Raw genomic sequence first — 17,128 nt, forward strand, 5'->3', positions numbered from 1 at the left:
GTACACTGCCCCTACACAAGCTACAGTAATGTTCGTTGCATACCTCTGATGTTTGTGAGCGAAGGAAAAAAATAATAATCACACTATTTCCAGCTGAAATACAAGCTATAATGACCGCCTGTGCACACCTCAAAAGTTTGGCTGTAATGGAAATTAAAGAAGTAATGACCACTCAATCTCCAGTCCCCACAACAAAACCTACAGAAACCTTCAGTGCATACACATCTGAGCAGGGCTGGGTTTAGAATGGGTATGGTTGGAAGCAAAAGCCACCACTAAGTCCAAGTCAAAATCCATTTATATCCCTTTATACAGTCTGGGGAGTGGGGGGGGGGGGCACTAGAGTCCTAGAAGATACAACTGTCTAAATGTCTGTGATATTTATTTAACATTTGTTGACCGGGAATGTCCAACTAGGTTCCACAGAGCCTGTTTTCAGTGGAGGCCCGGGGAGAAATGCTCCAGATGCATGTCTTTGGAATGTGGGAGGAAACCGGAGTACCCGGAGGAAACCCACGCGAACACAGGGAGAACATGCAAACTCCACACAGAAGGCACCCCAGCCAAGAATCGAACCAGAGAACCTCTTGCTGTGAGGCGACAACGTTAACTGCTGCACCACTGTGCCGCCCACTGTGCCGATATATTTTATGAATCAAGTTTGAAATACAATCACTTGTTTAATCTTGTGCCGGCATTATTGGGTGTGAGCTCTGGCAAATATCAATGATTTTTTTACACACACAAATAAGCGTAAGTCATTGTAATACTAGTTTTGCACTTATTTCAGCAAATAGCATTACATTGTACAACACTAGCACTTCCACACCAGATCAGTGACTGTTTTTCAGCAGTCATCAAACAGCAGCAGGGTTAGCTCACTTTTATTTACCTCACCAAGGAGTAACGCATACCTGTCACTGCCTCTGATTTCAAAGACTGTCCCTGATTTTGCCTCATAATTTTGCTCTGCCTTTCATAAAAAGTTTGATTTGCTGGTAAATCTTTCAGGATTACAGACAGTCTATATAAATCCAGAGATCAGAGTTTCATACTTCTATTGTCCAAAATGCATGTGATGCAGAATTTGTTATTCTATTAACTTTGCAAGGGAATTAGAGTAATATTTAAAATGTCTAGATTTTGAGCCTTTGTTTTGCTATTATTTTTGGCTTTCTCCAGAATTCTTGTGCAAAAAAGTTGAGAGTTATAGTATCCGGTGTTCTGCCAGTATTTATAAAACTCCCTAAAAGAGAAAATCATCCCAGAAGACTGGAAGCATCAGCTCCTCTTAAAATCAAATGTCTGTACTGAGACTGGTCACTCTGGTCTTCTGATGTTAATTATAAGCTTTATACTAACTAACAGGGTCACATCACAGCCTGTTCAGTTAAATAGCTTAATCAGAAAACTGAAAATTAATACATTTCCCCTCATTTTCTCCAACCATTCGCGGGGCCCCCACACAGTCAAGGATGATTAAGCTATCCTCCCCACAGCCATGGGTATTAGGGTTACCACCTGTCCCTCTTTGCAAGGGACAGTCCCACTTTGGGCAGTTTTGTCCTACAAAAAAGCTTAAAAAATGCCAAATGTCCTGAGATTTTAAGACAAAATATATTTCTCAAGTTTTCTTTAATAGTTGCATAATACAGTTATTTTTTAACTGGAACACATAAATATTACATGGAATAGCATAAGTAACTGAAATGCTGCAAAATAAGCTTTTATTTTGACAAAAAAGTTAAGCTCTGTCCTTTGCACTGGCTGTGCATATGTTTTGTCCTGTAAAATCTTACATTTCTACAAAAAAAGTGCCACTTTGGGCATTTAAAAGGGTGGCAACCCTAACGGGTATTGCAATAGCTGGCTATATTGTTAATTTTACTGAACAGAATATCCACTGGCAGGATTTAATTAAGAGAAGCACACTATGTCAGTGGTAAAATATTTAATGGAATTGTGAAGTCTGTTACTTGATACTTGACAAAACACTGTTGGTTGTTGTTGGTCTTTCGGCTTTTCCCGGTTAGGGGTTGCCCCAAAACACTGTTGGTATAATGAGAGATATCTCTGAATTTTAATGGAGATATAAATAAGAGTTATTGTTATCCACCTGATTTACTAAGTAAGAAAATTACTGTAGCAGCTTTTGTTTGTTTGACAGACATATTACAAAATATCAAGATAACATAACTTGCTGTGGTTGGGAGCCCCCCCCCCCCCAAGACCAGGTGCCCCAGTGACCGCAGTTTTCACTGGTGCCTAAAGCCGTCTATGCATTCACTGTATTCTGATCATTTTGATACAGTGTACACTCTGTTTCTGTCTGGTAAACAATATATTTTGGTACCCTGGAATTTGGTCACTAATACGGTCTGATTCACTTTTGCCTGGTTACTAGTGTATACTGATTCACAAACATTTGTTTTCTATAAATCCCTGTAGTTTATATAAACGAATACACTCCAGATTACTATAGCATGGTTCCTAGTACTCTGTCTCATTGAAGTTTGATTACCAGTACACACCGATTCACTGTAGTCTCTTCAAGGCAGTCTGATCACTGGTATATTCTGGCACAGTGTCTTAGAGACAGAACATGAGCTTGATGTAAGGACAGGACAGCTATGCAGAAAGATAAACAGAGAAGTCTGCATCTGGCTTTTAGCTCATTATGATGTATCATACTCCATAGCAGTTCAATGACATCTAGATGAATGCAGTTGCACCAAAATGGTACTGACCAAAAATAAATGACTGCCATTTTGTAAACTCACATTTGTGGTCAAAACAGCTAATGGCACTTTTGTAGGGGAACAATTGCCTATGCAGATCCCACTACTTAAGCATTGCAACTGTGAGTAGCATACCAATCCAAAGTAACGCATTTTGGGGGCTTGTCACTTTACAAAAAAAATCTCCTGTGAGGACCATATTGAAACGGCCAGATTCAGCAAAATGTTATTTGGTCACTTATTTATGGCCACGACCATTTCTGAGAAACATCTTTTCAGCATGTCATTGATCCCATTTTAGCACATCCAGACAAGCAATGTATAATTAATGTCTGCATAAAATAGGAGAATATAATCATTTGAGGTGCAGGCCCTTTTATATTATTATTAGCATTACTGCAGGTATGGTATAAGCAAAAAATGGCTTCCTGCCTCTCAGCACATCTGCTCAATAAGAAACAGACCAAATGTGAGAGTAACATTTGGAGGATGTGATCCTCACAATCTTCAAAGCCAAGACTGAAAGGAATTTTAACGTAAAGTACTAACTTATGAAAAATATTTGCTGCAGAAATCTTTTCCTGCATGTTGAAATAAATGAAGGCCATTTGATGTTAGCATTTCCAAGTTTCTTTTTCACTATAACATAATTTTGCCAAACCTTGCAAAGTGAATACTGTAATTGCTAACTGAAGCTATCATACCTTTAGTTTTCCAATTATAGTGACATCTGTTAAAAACTGCACCAGTGATTTTTCAATGCATTGGCACTCCAGTTAGGAAAGAGCTGATACATGTACGTTTGGTTAAACAAAAAAAACAGGCCAATGCGATGTTCACAAAACAGACTGTGTTGAGGGTACAGCCAAATAAGGTTGCTTTGTTACACCTGCTGTGTTCAGAAAGCAGCTGCTATAGCTGTGGCTATTCACTAATAACATTTCTGATTCTTAATTGTACTGCCAGTTGAAAATATATTTTAGCAGAGCAGCGCTGTGCATTTACTGTACCTAATAATAGCAACAGCACAATACTGAGGATGTATAGCATATTAAAATTGGTAATCCAGCAATAAGCATATACATTGTATCTGTTATACACTGCTACACACAGCATAAACTGAACATTTCTGTCTTTTTTAAAGAATATGGATTAATGACTTACCCCTAAGTGAGGTTAATTTCTGGAACAAGTAAAACTTATATAGAACTTACTGCTTAGATTATCTATTTTTATAAATAAAGGATGAAATTACTATTTTACTTAAATATTTTAAATATTTCTTCAACAAGATGAAAAACTAAACATGCAAAATTATTTAGGAAGAAGGAAAGAAAGCATGCATGCACTTCATACTTTATGTAAATGAAACATCAATAACATTTTTGAACAGTTTAAAATGACCGAGCTACAGATTTATTGGAAAAAGTAAAAAATATGAATCTGCAATGCGTATCTCTCTAGGCAAAGTCTACATTTTTATTTATTCATTTATGTATGTTTGTATGCATTTACTTTAACTCTACTTACTTTATTGTGAGTCTTTCAGCCTAAGTACTACATAAAAAAACTTAACACTTAAATGGAAGTGCATGAAATTAACCTGTGACTACTGTCCTGTAACAAGATATACACTCCCCTCTGAATGTTCACAGCTATTCTGAAAAGTCATTGCACAGTTCACAAGTTTAATGCCTCTCTTTGTCTTCTATCAATATTATGGATTTATAAGCAATATTTTACTTTGTATTTATTATCCAGGGCCTGCCTTGTGGCTCATATGCGTATTACTGACCTGCCAGAGGAGTTTCTCAAACTCTACAAGAATATTGAAACCAAATCATGGAATTTTTTGGAAGACTTTGCAAAGATGGCCTGTGACAGGTGTATAGTTACTCATGGACTACAATTGAAAAAAAAATGGCCAGGAAAAAAAGTATTACATGCCATGAGCCAGTAAGAGGTTTGATACTGAAGGATAAATTTTAGAGACGAGACAACTTGGGGTTGATATGGAAAACAAATTATCTTCAAAAGAAATGAAAACATCAGTCTGTGACATAGCAGTAACAGAGTGTCAGCTAACCCTCAGATATGTACCTTAAAGAAAAGCCAGTCAGGATACTTTCTGTAATGTAGTCCTTAATTAAGACCCATCAAATACCCTTCTTGTCTAAGTTTAGAAAAGGCCAAAATATATTTAAACTTGTGTGAAATTCAAAATGATCAACAGAAGGTGCTTCAGAATCTTACCTCCATAAAGAATCTCTCGTTGTTTTAGCAATCATGCACACAATACTAACAAAATAAAAGCATAAGCCAAGGAATTCTGGATTGGTTTGCATCAGGCATCATTCTTAGTTGTAACCACATTGCTGTCCTCCTTACAAAAGCAAACACGAGAATTTGGAAATGTATTTTTTTTACATTTAATGCAATGCAAATGGCTATTAATGAATATGTAGCACAAAGAAACATTAGGTAAATCATTATTTAACAGCCAGTTACACTTACTGCATTACCTCTGCACTGAAAGATTAAATCACCATGGCAACAGTCTGATAGTTAAAGTATTAAATATATTTTTACTTACTGCAATTGTTGTGTCCTTGCTATGTTTTCTATTGGTTGATGTGGACCCAGGACTCTGTGGAGAGATGTACAAAACATCATCAAAGCTTGCTTCACTTTCAGACATTTTTTTTAATGTTTACTTATACTGAAGTCGACTGAATGCCCAGTTTGGTCCACTTGTAATACTGAAATCAGGTTGATATGGGCTTGTCTGTCACCATATCCCAAGGTAACTGAAAGCTGGAAACAGACAGAAGAAACTACAGCTATAGGAGACATCCATACTGTGCCCAGTGAAGCAATGCACAAGCTCTGTTTAGAAGGAAAATTTATCCCAAATGCATTTATACCTCCCCTTTTTATCTGAACATGGTTTGTATGTTTAACTCTTTATATCCTGAGGCAATTCTGTGTTGAGAACACAGCAGACTACAGTGGTAACACAAGCTCAGTTTGTTACTCTCATCATGTAATTCATAGTTGTATATCCCACAGCAGCCCTGAGTACAAGCCATCTTATAATTACATCATTTTTCCTTAAGATATAATAATAATAATAATAATAATAATAATAATAATAATAATAATAATAATAGTTATAATAATAATATAGCAAAATAAAGGCAATTTTAAAATTCACATGCAAAATATTTTGAACATACAGATATCTAATAGGTTATATAAACACACTGTCTCTTTCAGTTTTTCATATCCTAAGTCACATTTTAGCTATTTTTTTCCACAACCTTAACACCTGAAAGTTAATTCTGCAGAATATAAATATCACTATTAAATTGTGCAATATTCACCCTGAATCAGCTAGCTATTAAAGTTGTGCAGTCTTTCTTTTTAATATTCACATTGCACTTTATCTTTCACATTCTGTATTAAATATGTACATCCTAGTGTCAGCAAATGATGAAGACATTCTTGCAGAATACCATTAGTATAATGCTTACAATTCCCATGCATTAAATATGCTGTTCTTATTTCCAATATGGCAAATGTTTTCATGAAAATAAACTTTAATGAAATGTTTACATTTGCATATCTAGACTCACATTTCAAAGGCAACCTGTGAAAGATATGCATGCAGCTATCTATCCCGTTTTATGTTAATAATTCTCTTTGTATTCAATACTCTTTGGTGCACGAGGCCCTTCTGAGGCGTACAATGCAAGATACTCATCCTGCTCCACATTTAAAGTTAACAGGAAGCTTTGAATGCATAATTTAGACAAGTTGATCAGTGCAGGAATATATACTTCCTAATCACAGTACACTGATCCCTATGTCATACATATATAACCTATACAGCAAAGTCTCACCTCTACTTATGGATTACAAAATGTGCTCTAACACATATGACATCTGACTTTGTACAATATTCTGTCCCATGGTGAGCATGTTTTTCAAAGTGTTTTACATTTAACAAGTTTCATCAACATTCACTATGCTATAAAAGTAGTGGGGCTGCCATGTATAACATTTACTTATCATAAGACTCACCTTGTAACTGGTATTTAGTCATCTCTAAGCAAAAGAGTACTATATCTCTGAGTATATGCACCTTGGTAAACTTACAGGAACTGCCATACTTCATGCTAAGTCAGGGCCTTCACAGTCTGTTAGTGCATCAAATCAAGAGGAAAGAACATCAACAAAAGGTGACTCAGAGACAGGTATGTGCAAAGACATTTAATAGCATCTCCTTTTCAAGGTATCATGCGACATACTTAAATTACCAATATAATTCGAACAGTGTCATTACCTTCACTCTTTCATTGCCAGATTACCCACTTACCCCATGTCAGGGTCAGCGGGGAGACAGAACCTATCCGAGCCTCAACAGGTACAAGACAAAAAAATAATCCTGGATGGGGTTCAAGTCCACTGCAAAAATATACATGCACATGCATACACATAAACATTTGGAAGATTGACAATTCACTTATGACACTGGTAGGCATGAGCAGATAGAGCAAAGTATGCAAATGTCAGGTTTTTTGGATGTGTGACATAGCCAGAAAACCCAGAAAAAATTCAGACAAAAGCATTCTATACAGAATACAAACTAGCCAAGAACCAAACTAGAACATTTTGCAATGGGAAGCAACAATGTTAAAAGTCTTAATAATGTGATCAAGCTAAAAAGAGTCATCAGTACCAACTGTATTAACTCTTTATTATTATTGTGTATTATCTCATGCTGATTTCTGCCATCCCATGACTGCTGGCCATTGATCATAATGCAACTGGAAGCATCTATTTATGTTATGATTTTGCTGACATTATGTTACTGTTCTTGGGAAACAATACAGCTGGTCAAGCACTTATGATACACATGCTTGCTTGCATCCACTTACATATGGATGATTTTTTATTTGTTAGCTAGATGTTCTCACATGTTGCAGCCTTAAGAAAGTACAATGAAAGCAATTCTTCATTCTTGCCTCCACGTAACATAGAGATGTACTTAATATATCCCTACTATTATGTTTCATTTGGTTTATTCTCTACCATTCTCACATGTTTACATGTGTCCAGTGTCTAGCTTTAACTCATTTACTTTAAAGCAGCTCTGGGAAATCTCATTAATGAGTAGCTGCTGTAGTCATTCCTATAACCTAGAAGAATGCCTGCTTTGAAACAAAATTTTCTAATGGCATGTTGGATCAGTAACCTACCTTCAACCAACACCTTTCATTCCGTATCCAGAAGGCTAGATGTTAAGCAGGCCTCAGAAGTACTTACAGTCCTGAGACTGTGATAACATCACACCTTGGCTCCAGCTATCTAATCAGATGATCAGATCCTTCACATACATAGAGAGAAGTTCTTCACATCTATACATATTTCCTTGGCAAAATATATATTAAAAAATTAGAGAGACACTGAGCAACTACACAAGCATGTAAGTGGTCAAGTTGGTCTTAAAGTGCCATCAGCATACAAAATTAAACATAGAAACTGAAACTGAACAACTTAAGTCGGACTCAGTTTGATTATGTACATGATAGGTGTTACGCCTTAGAAGATTATTGTTTACAAGTCTGAAATATATCCTATCTGCTCATGCCGGCAAATGCAGCCAGACATTCTGCACAGTCACATAAACAGCATGCTGGGTACTGTGATGTCCAGGACGCAATATTTGTATTTCTTTTTCTGCCTGTCTACATTTATTTTCTCTCCATTACATAATACAACCCATAATGCAACTAATTTCAACAGCGATATCTGTGGTCAGTCATGGATAAGTAAGCCATTAGATTAGATCTTGTGGATGTCTTTTAGACCAAAAGGTAACAGAGGGATTACTTGCAGCTCTACGCCTATCTATAGCCATGGTTAGAAATTAAGTGGGGGTAGACCTACTTAGCACACTACCATCATAAACCTTTTTTTTGCAAGACTTTCCAATAGACAGATGCATAAACACATTCACATGCACAGTGACACACACACACACACACACACACACACACACACACACACACACACACACACACACACACACACACACACACACACACACACACACATATATATATATATATATATATATATATATACATACATACATATACACATGACATCTAAATAAATTGCCTAGCTCTTCCTAGATATATAATATCATAGTTAATAAAACAAAGGATATGCGGTACTCTCCATCTAACAGAGAACATTTCACATTGTCCTCCATGAATGTTCAACATTCCCAAATGCTAGAATCCCGAGTCTAGGTAATAAAGAACATTCAGATCTCAAATATCAGCATCACCCTCCATTTGAGTCTTCTTTACCATTAAACTGTATTTTATTTAAACATTGGATAAGCTCAAAGCAATGAATAAGAAACAGAGATTCAACAATCTTCAGTCTTGCACCACACAAAGCAAACTACACCCAGCTCAGGGGAGGTCTGATTCCCAAGAGTCCTCTGTCCCTAAGGTTACATTTAGCTACTTTAAACATGACAAACAAGTTAAGTGACCAGAAGGCATTCTACACTGAAATAAATGATCCCTAGTACAAGTTCTCTTACAACAATGAAACAGATACATTTTTTATACAACATAATGAGTCTCACAGAGTGCATCTTGAATATCCTTTAAGCAGCCTGCAGCATAGTAAATTTTAAAACTTCCAGAACAAGATGGTGAGGATGACATGCACTGACACATACTTAGGCAACATGTACTTTAGTTGATGTGATTGAGTTCCAGCGATACCCAAAGACTATGAAGCTTTCACCAACTTAGAATCACAAAGGACCATTCCTATGTACAGGCAGCTTCCTTGTCCCTCTACAACCAGATATGGATTCCCTCAATGGCCTTTTCAGTGCGTCAGGACTGACCGAGGTAGAAAATACAAAATGCTGGAATGAAAGAAAAACTCTGAGGTAAGTGGTCTGATATGCAGTGCCAGTACAAGTGCACTTTATGGGACTGTATCAGTCTTAAAGTTGCAGTACACACTTCTCCAAATTCCATTCCCATATGGACAGATGCATCAAGGAATATGTTCCCATCTGATGTAAGATAACTGAAAATTCATAAATAAACCAGTTTGCTGGAATTCCCATATAAAGAGAAAAGAAAAAAAGAAACTTCAAACTATATGTAACAGATCTCCAATCTCCCACAATAAAAATGATTTAATACTGATGAGCAAAACCCAAGCACATATCAAGGTATGCATGGCCAGAAAGGAAGTCAGGATCACCACCAACTTTAATGAAAACCACAAGCCCTTACTTCAGTTACATTATTAAACTTATATATGATGCCTGTTACTGTAGCGGTGTTATTTGGAAAGCAGTCTGATTGCCTCCCTAAAGTCCTTACAGACAAATACAGTGTTAGTGTGATGCCTTCACCTCTGCCAGCTGTTCCTCCTACTACTTCTCATCTATACCTCTCAACTGATCTGAATTCCTTAGTATTTACCAGTTTTGAGGGCAAAATAATTGGGTGCCACAAATTCCCAAGTGGCCCCTTCAATTCCTGATCCCAGGGAAGCGCATGTGTGATGACATCAGGCAGACTGCCAGACCATTGGGGACTCAGCTCACTTTGGTAGGACTGTGTTTTCTTTATCACCTGGCTGATGTATTTGATTTGGAAATTTGGAATAGCAGGGGCAGGGTAGCACAGCAGGCAGCAGTGAGCGAAGAAGCTGTTTACACAGTTTCACTTAAGTAACTTCTAACTTCTGCCAAGCCCAAGCCCCAGTGTAACAGAGTATGGTCTGCCCAGCATCCACATGCACTCCTGGGATGAGAAAATTTACTTTCACCAGTGGTTCAATCTCCAGCTCCACGTAAGGAATAAAGAAAAAAAAAAACACATATGTAATGTATGCATTCCATCCATGCCCTATTGCCATGAATCAATTAACAGGCTGTGGGTAAGATAACGTTTGTGGTGTAGTTTTTTAAAATATTGTCTGTAGTTAATGCATTGTCCAGAAGAAGTTGGAAGAATTTTGATCAGATAATGTAGCTGGATTTAAGGTCAAATACATTGCAGTTGTGATTTGGGACAGACTAAAAATATGGGGCAAAAATCAGGAAGCTTTATGTAATTCTGTGCACAGAGGTATGTATGGTCCACAGCACTTGGACACCCTTGACCCAGAGAACTGGCAAGTGGCTGAATCTAGTGTAAGTAAATTAATTTGCAGACTGTTTTCAGTATAGCACTTTTAACTAGAGATCTTCTCTGATGCAGTGGTGTCAGGTCAGCTCTGTGTGGAAACTTGCCTGGCATGCACTTTTCCTGCTTGATAACTATTTACATGGTACTCTGGTGTTAACATGTCTTGTGTTCCTCTTGTTATTTTATAAAATTTATTTATTTACCAAGTGGCTAAGTGTGCCACAGTGCAGAGTTGTATTTTGGAAATGAACACAAGCTTTTACACCAACCAATGCTGTACATTATCTTTCAGGATGCAGCCTAGGCCCATGACACAGCATTATTTAGGAGAACAGTAATTTAAAATTAAGTATTACTGTTCTATTAAGGACTTTGCCCTGCAGTTAAAACAGTGCATACACATATATTACTGTTCACAACTGGCTGGAGGAAGGGTCCTTTAGCTATGGGATAGCAGCAGTTATTCAGATAGGTAAGGATTAAAAAAAGAGCTTGCAGGGTGGTCCAGTGGCATAGCTAGGGGGAGAGAGGAATGTTCTTTTGGGACTCTATTTACTTTCATTTTCATGGCATTCTTGTTCTTAAATAACAGTCCCTGGTCCAGTGTGCACTGTACAGACAGATGACCTACTCTTCCAGAACACCAGGGCAATTTAAATACAGCATTTAAGGGAATTTGGTGCTAATGAGTAGTGTGTGTTTAGAACGTTTTGCTGCTTCAAGTAAGGGAATTTGCTTCTTCATTACTGCCAACGTGTGTGTGTGTGTGTGTGTGTGTGTGTGTGTGTGTGTGTGTGTGTGTGTGTGTGTGTGTGGGATTTGCAGCTTTACCAAGTAAGGGACTTTGGTGTGTGTGTGTGTGTGTGTGTGTGTGTGTGTGTGTGTGTGTGTGTGTGTGTGTGTATGTGTGTGCGCACACAAACATGTGTGTGTGTGTGTGTGTGTGTGTGTGTGTGTGTGTGTGTGTGTGTGTGTGTGTGTGTGTGTGTGTGAAATGCCCCAGTTAGGTATACCTGGTGGTTAGTGTTACTCAGGCTCAAACAACAGCCTGAATTCTCTACCCATACCACCACTTGTGATTCAGGGAGTTGAGTCCATAGCTCTCAACTGTCCAGTTTTTCACAGAATATTTGGCTCATACTTTTGGTCTGCTCCTCTTAAAATTTGTGGTTTTCTGGAAAATCAGCAAGAAATGAATTCACTAAATAATGATAGCCATTTAAGTTTCAGTCTTCCTGTCCTTCAGAGAATGCATGGTAACAAAAAACATTTTATTTTAGCAACTTTCTAAGACTATACAAGCAATGTTTAAAATGTGTCCCTGGTTTTGGGCCTTTGCTTCCCCCCCCCAATAACTTTTGGCTTTTTCCAGATTTTTTGTGCTGCAAAGTTGAGAGATATAGTTGAGTGTCAAGTGGCTTTTATAAGGTATAAGGAGATGAGAGTTTCTGAGGAAGAGATGTTTTAGTGTTGCTTATGCCAAGTCTGTTTGCATTGTTAGCACAACAGGTAGTACACTTGCTTTTGATGCAGAAGCCTACGGGTTCTACTCCCATGATATGTAGATGGATTGCTGATACTGTACTGTGTTGTACTTTTAAAGTAGGTGGATGCTGCAGTCCTGAGAATGTCCTCCTTTGGAGGAGATACCCAGCAATTATGAACCTGTTATCAGTTTGCAATTCATCCACTATTGTAATATTACTAGCTTATCATTTTTAATGTAACATAGACAATTTATTTTTCAAGGGCAACAGGCACTTTATTTGTAGATAAAACAATGAAATATAAAGTTGTTTGCTAGCAGCAACATCTTTAGTTACAGATCTCTTTAATGTGGAATTATTTAGATGACTCTTACTTCTGCAGAGATTGTGCATATTTACTGACATTGGCAGATTGTAATGACAGAAGTCTGAGTAGACTTTTTATGATGGAAATGTTCTGAATTGGGCAGTTTTGACTTTATTGGTTCATTGCTTACTGGGAAAATGTTCAACGCAAGAAATTTAAAACACACTCTAAAAAGTGTGCTGTATTATACAAGGAATATAATTTAATACAATCAGGATGGTGAATTAAAGAACACACATATGTCTGCATGGTCCTAAATATGTGTGCAAGGGGCCTATGATTTGAAAACAGTCCAAAGGTAAACTTTATCTGCCACTGGTCAGACTAATATTTTTTGAATGTGGTTTTAGTGCTGTTTCAATAAATGGGATTTTCAAGGACAGAGACGTTTTAAATCTAAGTCTGTTTTCATTGTGAGACTGTATTGCTTTGTTTAGCAGATGCATATCAGTGTTTGTACTATAAAATTTAAAATAAAAGTTTTAAATGAAATCCAAATAATTGTTGTAGAAGTAAAGCATAAAAAAGTATGCACATTAAAGTGTTTATAGTAAAAGGTGGGAAACAGTCAGGTAATAGGAATGACTGCAGTGGGGAGGGCTGTGTATGAGGGGCTCCATTTGACCATGATTTTGTGAGGGAGGAGGGATGGCAAACTCAAAGACAGCCTCAAGCTGCACAAACTCTAGCTACACCACTGGGGTGGTCTCTGTACTGTGTCTGTACTATTTTGACCTTCTTTACAGAATCAGTTGTCTGATGTTGATGCAAAAGAACCTCAGTCTTTAACACTAGATCAAGCAGTAGCTGCTAGTGGGAGAGATTTACACTTATGTGCATTGCTTGCCATTTGAATACACTGCATTTATATGTCAAACAGTGTAACAACTTAAACAAGAGACATTTTTATTAAATTATAATGTATGACATAGAAGTCCCAAATGGGAAATGCTTAGTTAATAAGCAAGTGTTGTGTTTAATAAAAAATCATCATATTTAATAAGCATTCATCTTTGTTCATCGGGGTTTGTGAATTTCTTTTCTTTTCTTGAAGTGAAGTACCTGTCCTTGTGGAATAACAAGCTTAAGTTAATGTCCTTAAGTGATGCAGGAATTTTTTCTGGTAGTTTCCTTTCCCATGGCATGAAGAGGACATACACAGTGCTTACTAATGCCAGCCTGTACTTGAATTTGTATCATATCATCAAATAATGTAGAGAAAGGGCTCAGTGATGAATTACAGCAAGCTTCTCTTCTGAGTTTATATGATTCATACTCATATTTTACTTAAGGATTTTTATAGAGTTCAAATATTGACATAAATAAAACACTGTTGTTCTGTTTATATTTTTGTGTTTAATATTTTGTCTTTCAGTTTACATTCAAAAGTTGATATCCCACAATTCCACAGGAGTGGGTGGGCTACATAATTATATATGCAAAATTTATGTTAATAAACATACAGATTTTTCGCCAGTTTTACCTACTTTTCATGGACCTTTATCCAAATTTTTGATGAGTCCAAGTTGAAAGATATGCTCCTATCCCATCCCATAGATCAGATTATATCTGCGCTATACAAAACCTAAACTATTAAACCCATATAAGGTCAAGATTTCTGTATGGATGTCTTTGCATAAGTATTTTGATACCTAAGTAATCTTCAAATGATTTTTCTTCTCTTAGAGAGTAAAGACTTAAGGTGTGATCGGGAAGAAAAATAGAGAGGTTATTGGGAACATATTTTTTGGGAATGTAATGAGATGGTGAATTTAATTCCCTACAGAGTATGTAAACATGAAATGTTGAGCTGCGATACAGAATTTGCATTGTTAAATGTACCAAGGTCTTACTGAGTTTAATGTTATTGGCTGCCAAAAAAGCAATTGCTAGAAAATAAAAATCATAATCCATTCCCAGCATAAATTAAGCTCTAAGCATTTTAAAGGGGAGAAAAAACTAGAAGTGGGGCAAATTTCATAGGAATAAATGCAATTTGTTTGAAAATACATTTGAATATTGTTCAGAAGAAAGAAAGAAATTTAAGGGAAGGCAGAAACTGAGCAACTTATGTGATGGAGTGAATGAAGATCATTACAAAGAAAACATTTATGTGTGCTGCGTGGCAATTACTATGGAAACTTTTATTATTGTTTGCAAACCCATGTTAAAATCTGATGATTATTAATAAAGATGTTTAAAAATACTACCTTCATAGGTCCTGGCAAGTTCCTGGGCTATCTGTTTGCAAATGACAAGCACCACTTAGATAAACCCCTCTTAAACCTCTTCAGTTTAAGTTGTTTCATGGATTGCAGTCCAGAAGCATGGAGAAATGCCATTACACATAGGTAACCTCACAAATGATACCAGAAACTATAGATATATTAGCCTTACAACCATCATCTATAAAATTAAAAAGTGTTGAATTGCAGAACTAATAAACAGTGGCATAGGCATCTTGCAAACCCCAGACACAAACCAATTTGGATTTTAAAGGGTTGGTTGTGGATATGAAAACTATCTGATTTCTTTGAAAGGGTCACTAACAACTTGGAAAATAGCCATATAGTACATACTACTTATCCTGACCAAGCCAATAACTCTGCCACTGACCCACATGATGGTATCATAGACAAACTCTTCAAACTTAACATATACCTATTTGTAGTCCACTGGTAGCCAACAGGCTCTCTGTCAGAAGCAGAGTTAAGCCGGAGGAGTGACCTTCTTTTAACACAATGCCCTTTTTGGAATATGCTTTAAATGTACTTTGACCAACATTAATGACCATATAGGTATCTGTCAAAGAAGACTTCTAGAATTCACAATCAAAGCTACTAAGAAACACAAAAATCCATGTACCTTTACTTTATCTCATACAGGTTTCCTGAAGGGTAATTTATGTTTAGCTTTTTGAGCACTGAAAGTCTACATTTTTCAACCTTATCCACCTTTGAAGAAACAAAGATCCGTTTAACACTAATGTCAAAGACTTAAACCTGCACCACAAAAGCAGTAACACCTGCTGGTATAGTCAAAGTCAAGTCAAGTCAAAGAAAACTTTATTGTCATTCAGAACTACACAGCAGTGTAGCTGAACAAAATTATAATGCTTCGTTCTCAATGCAGGAAACAGTTCCACATATAGACAGAGAAAAATTAATAAAATATCACAGTAGAAATTTAGTAAGTAGCAATTAGTAAGTAAAGTAGGACAGCAGTGACCCACACCCATCCCAGAACAGGTGACAAGGAAGACAAGGAACAATATGAAGATAATATTGTCAAAGTCAAATTGAAACACTAGCAGCATGTCTATGATTAGACTGAATTATTGCGCAGTTTGTATATTGCACTTTATAGTCCTTCAGTGTGTAGGTGAGCCACCTTAGTATTGCACTTAGTTATTGCATATCCATAAAATAAGCCCCATTGATAGGCTAGTTATGTAACAGACATCATAGTTCATTTTTTCCCAAGAGTATAACAGTCTAATAGAGAGCAGAAAGAAACTGTTATTTAGTCTGATGGTCCTACAGTGCAGGCTTCTGTATCTTCTGCCTGAGGACAGGCAAGTGTACAGACCATTGGCAGGATGTGTTGGATCACTGGAAAACTTTTTGGCCCTGTTGATGCACTGACATTTTCATAGATTTTCCAGAGGTGTAAGGGAGGTGCCAATGATTCTTTCTGATGACCTTACAGCTCTCTTGAGAGTCATCTGATCCTGATTATTAGAGCTCTCATACCAAACTACAATGCTGTTGGTTAGGACACTTTCAATGGTGCCCCTATAAAAGATCTGAAGTATGGAGCTTGGTAATTTTGCCTTCCTAAATTTCCTTAGAAAGTGCAAGCGCTGCTGAGCTTTTTTGACTGTGCTGGATGCATGGACAGACCAGGATAAGTTCTCTTTGATATAAACACCCAAGAACTTTGTACTCTTGACCCTTTCCACTGCCACCCCTTTCATCACTAAAGGTTTGTGTGACACTTGAGATCTTCTGAAATCAACAATCACCTCCTTTGTCTTGCTGACATTCAGCAGCAGATTGTTGCTGTCACACCAGACCAGTAGTGGATGAACCTCATTCCTGTTGGCTTCCGCCTCTCTGTCTTCGACCAGGCCTATAACAGTGGTGTCATCAGCAAATTTGATGATCCTATTCATGTCATGTCTGGCCATGCAGTCATTTGTTAGCAGAGTGAAAAGAAGAGAGCTTAAGACACATCCCTCTAGTACTCCTGTGTTCAGGATGATACTTCCAGAGCTGTTGTCTCCCACACAAACCT

General features: G+C 37.1%; 1 protein-coding gene across 1 annotated transcript in view; it reads right to left on the bottom strand.

The window, feature by feature from the left end:
- The window catches only part of GAS7 (growth arrest specific 7), a 2,864,621-nt gene that overhangs the window by 1,097,895 nt on the left and 1,749,598 nt on the right, over positions 1-17,128 (bottom strand). Inside the window, exon 5 of the mRNA XM_044056293.1 lies at positions 5,332-5,385. Coding sequence (XP_043912228.1) covers positions 5,332-5,385 — 54 coding nt within the window. The remainder of the gene's footprint in view (positions 1-5,331; positions 5,386-17,128) is intronic.

This window comes from Protopterus annectens, chromosome 14.part0 (assembly GCF_019279795.1).
Source record: "Protopterus annectens isolate FY-2018-M chromosome 14.part0, PAN1.0, whole genome shotgun sequence".
NCBI lineage: Eukaryota > Metazoa > Chordata > Ceratodontiformes > Protopteridae > Protopterus > Protopterus annectens.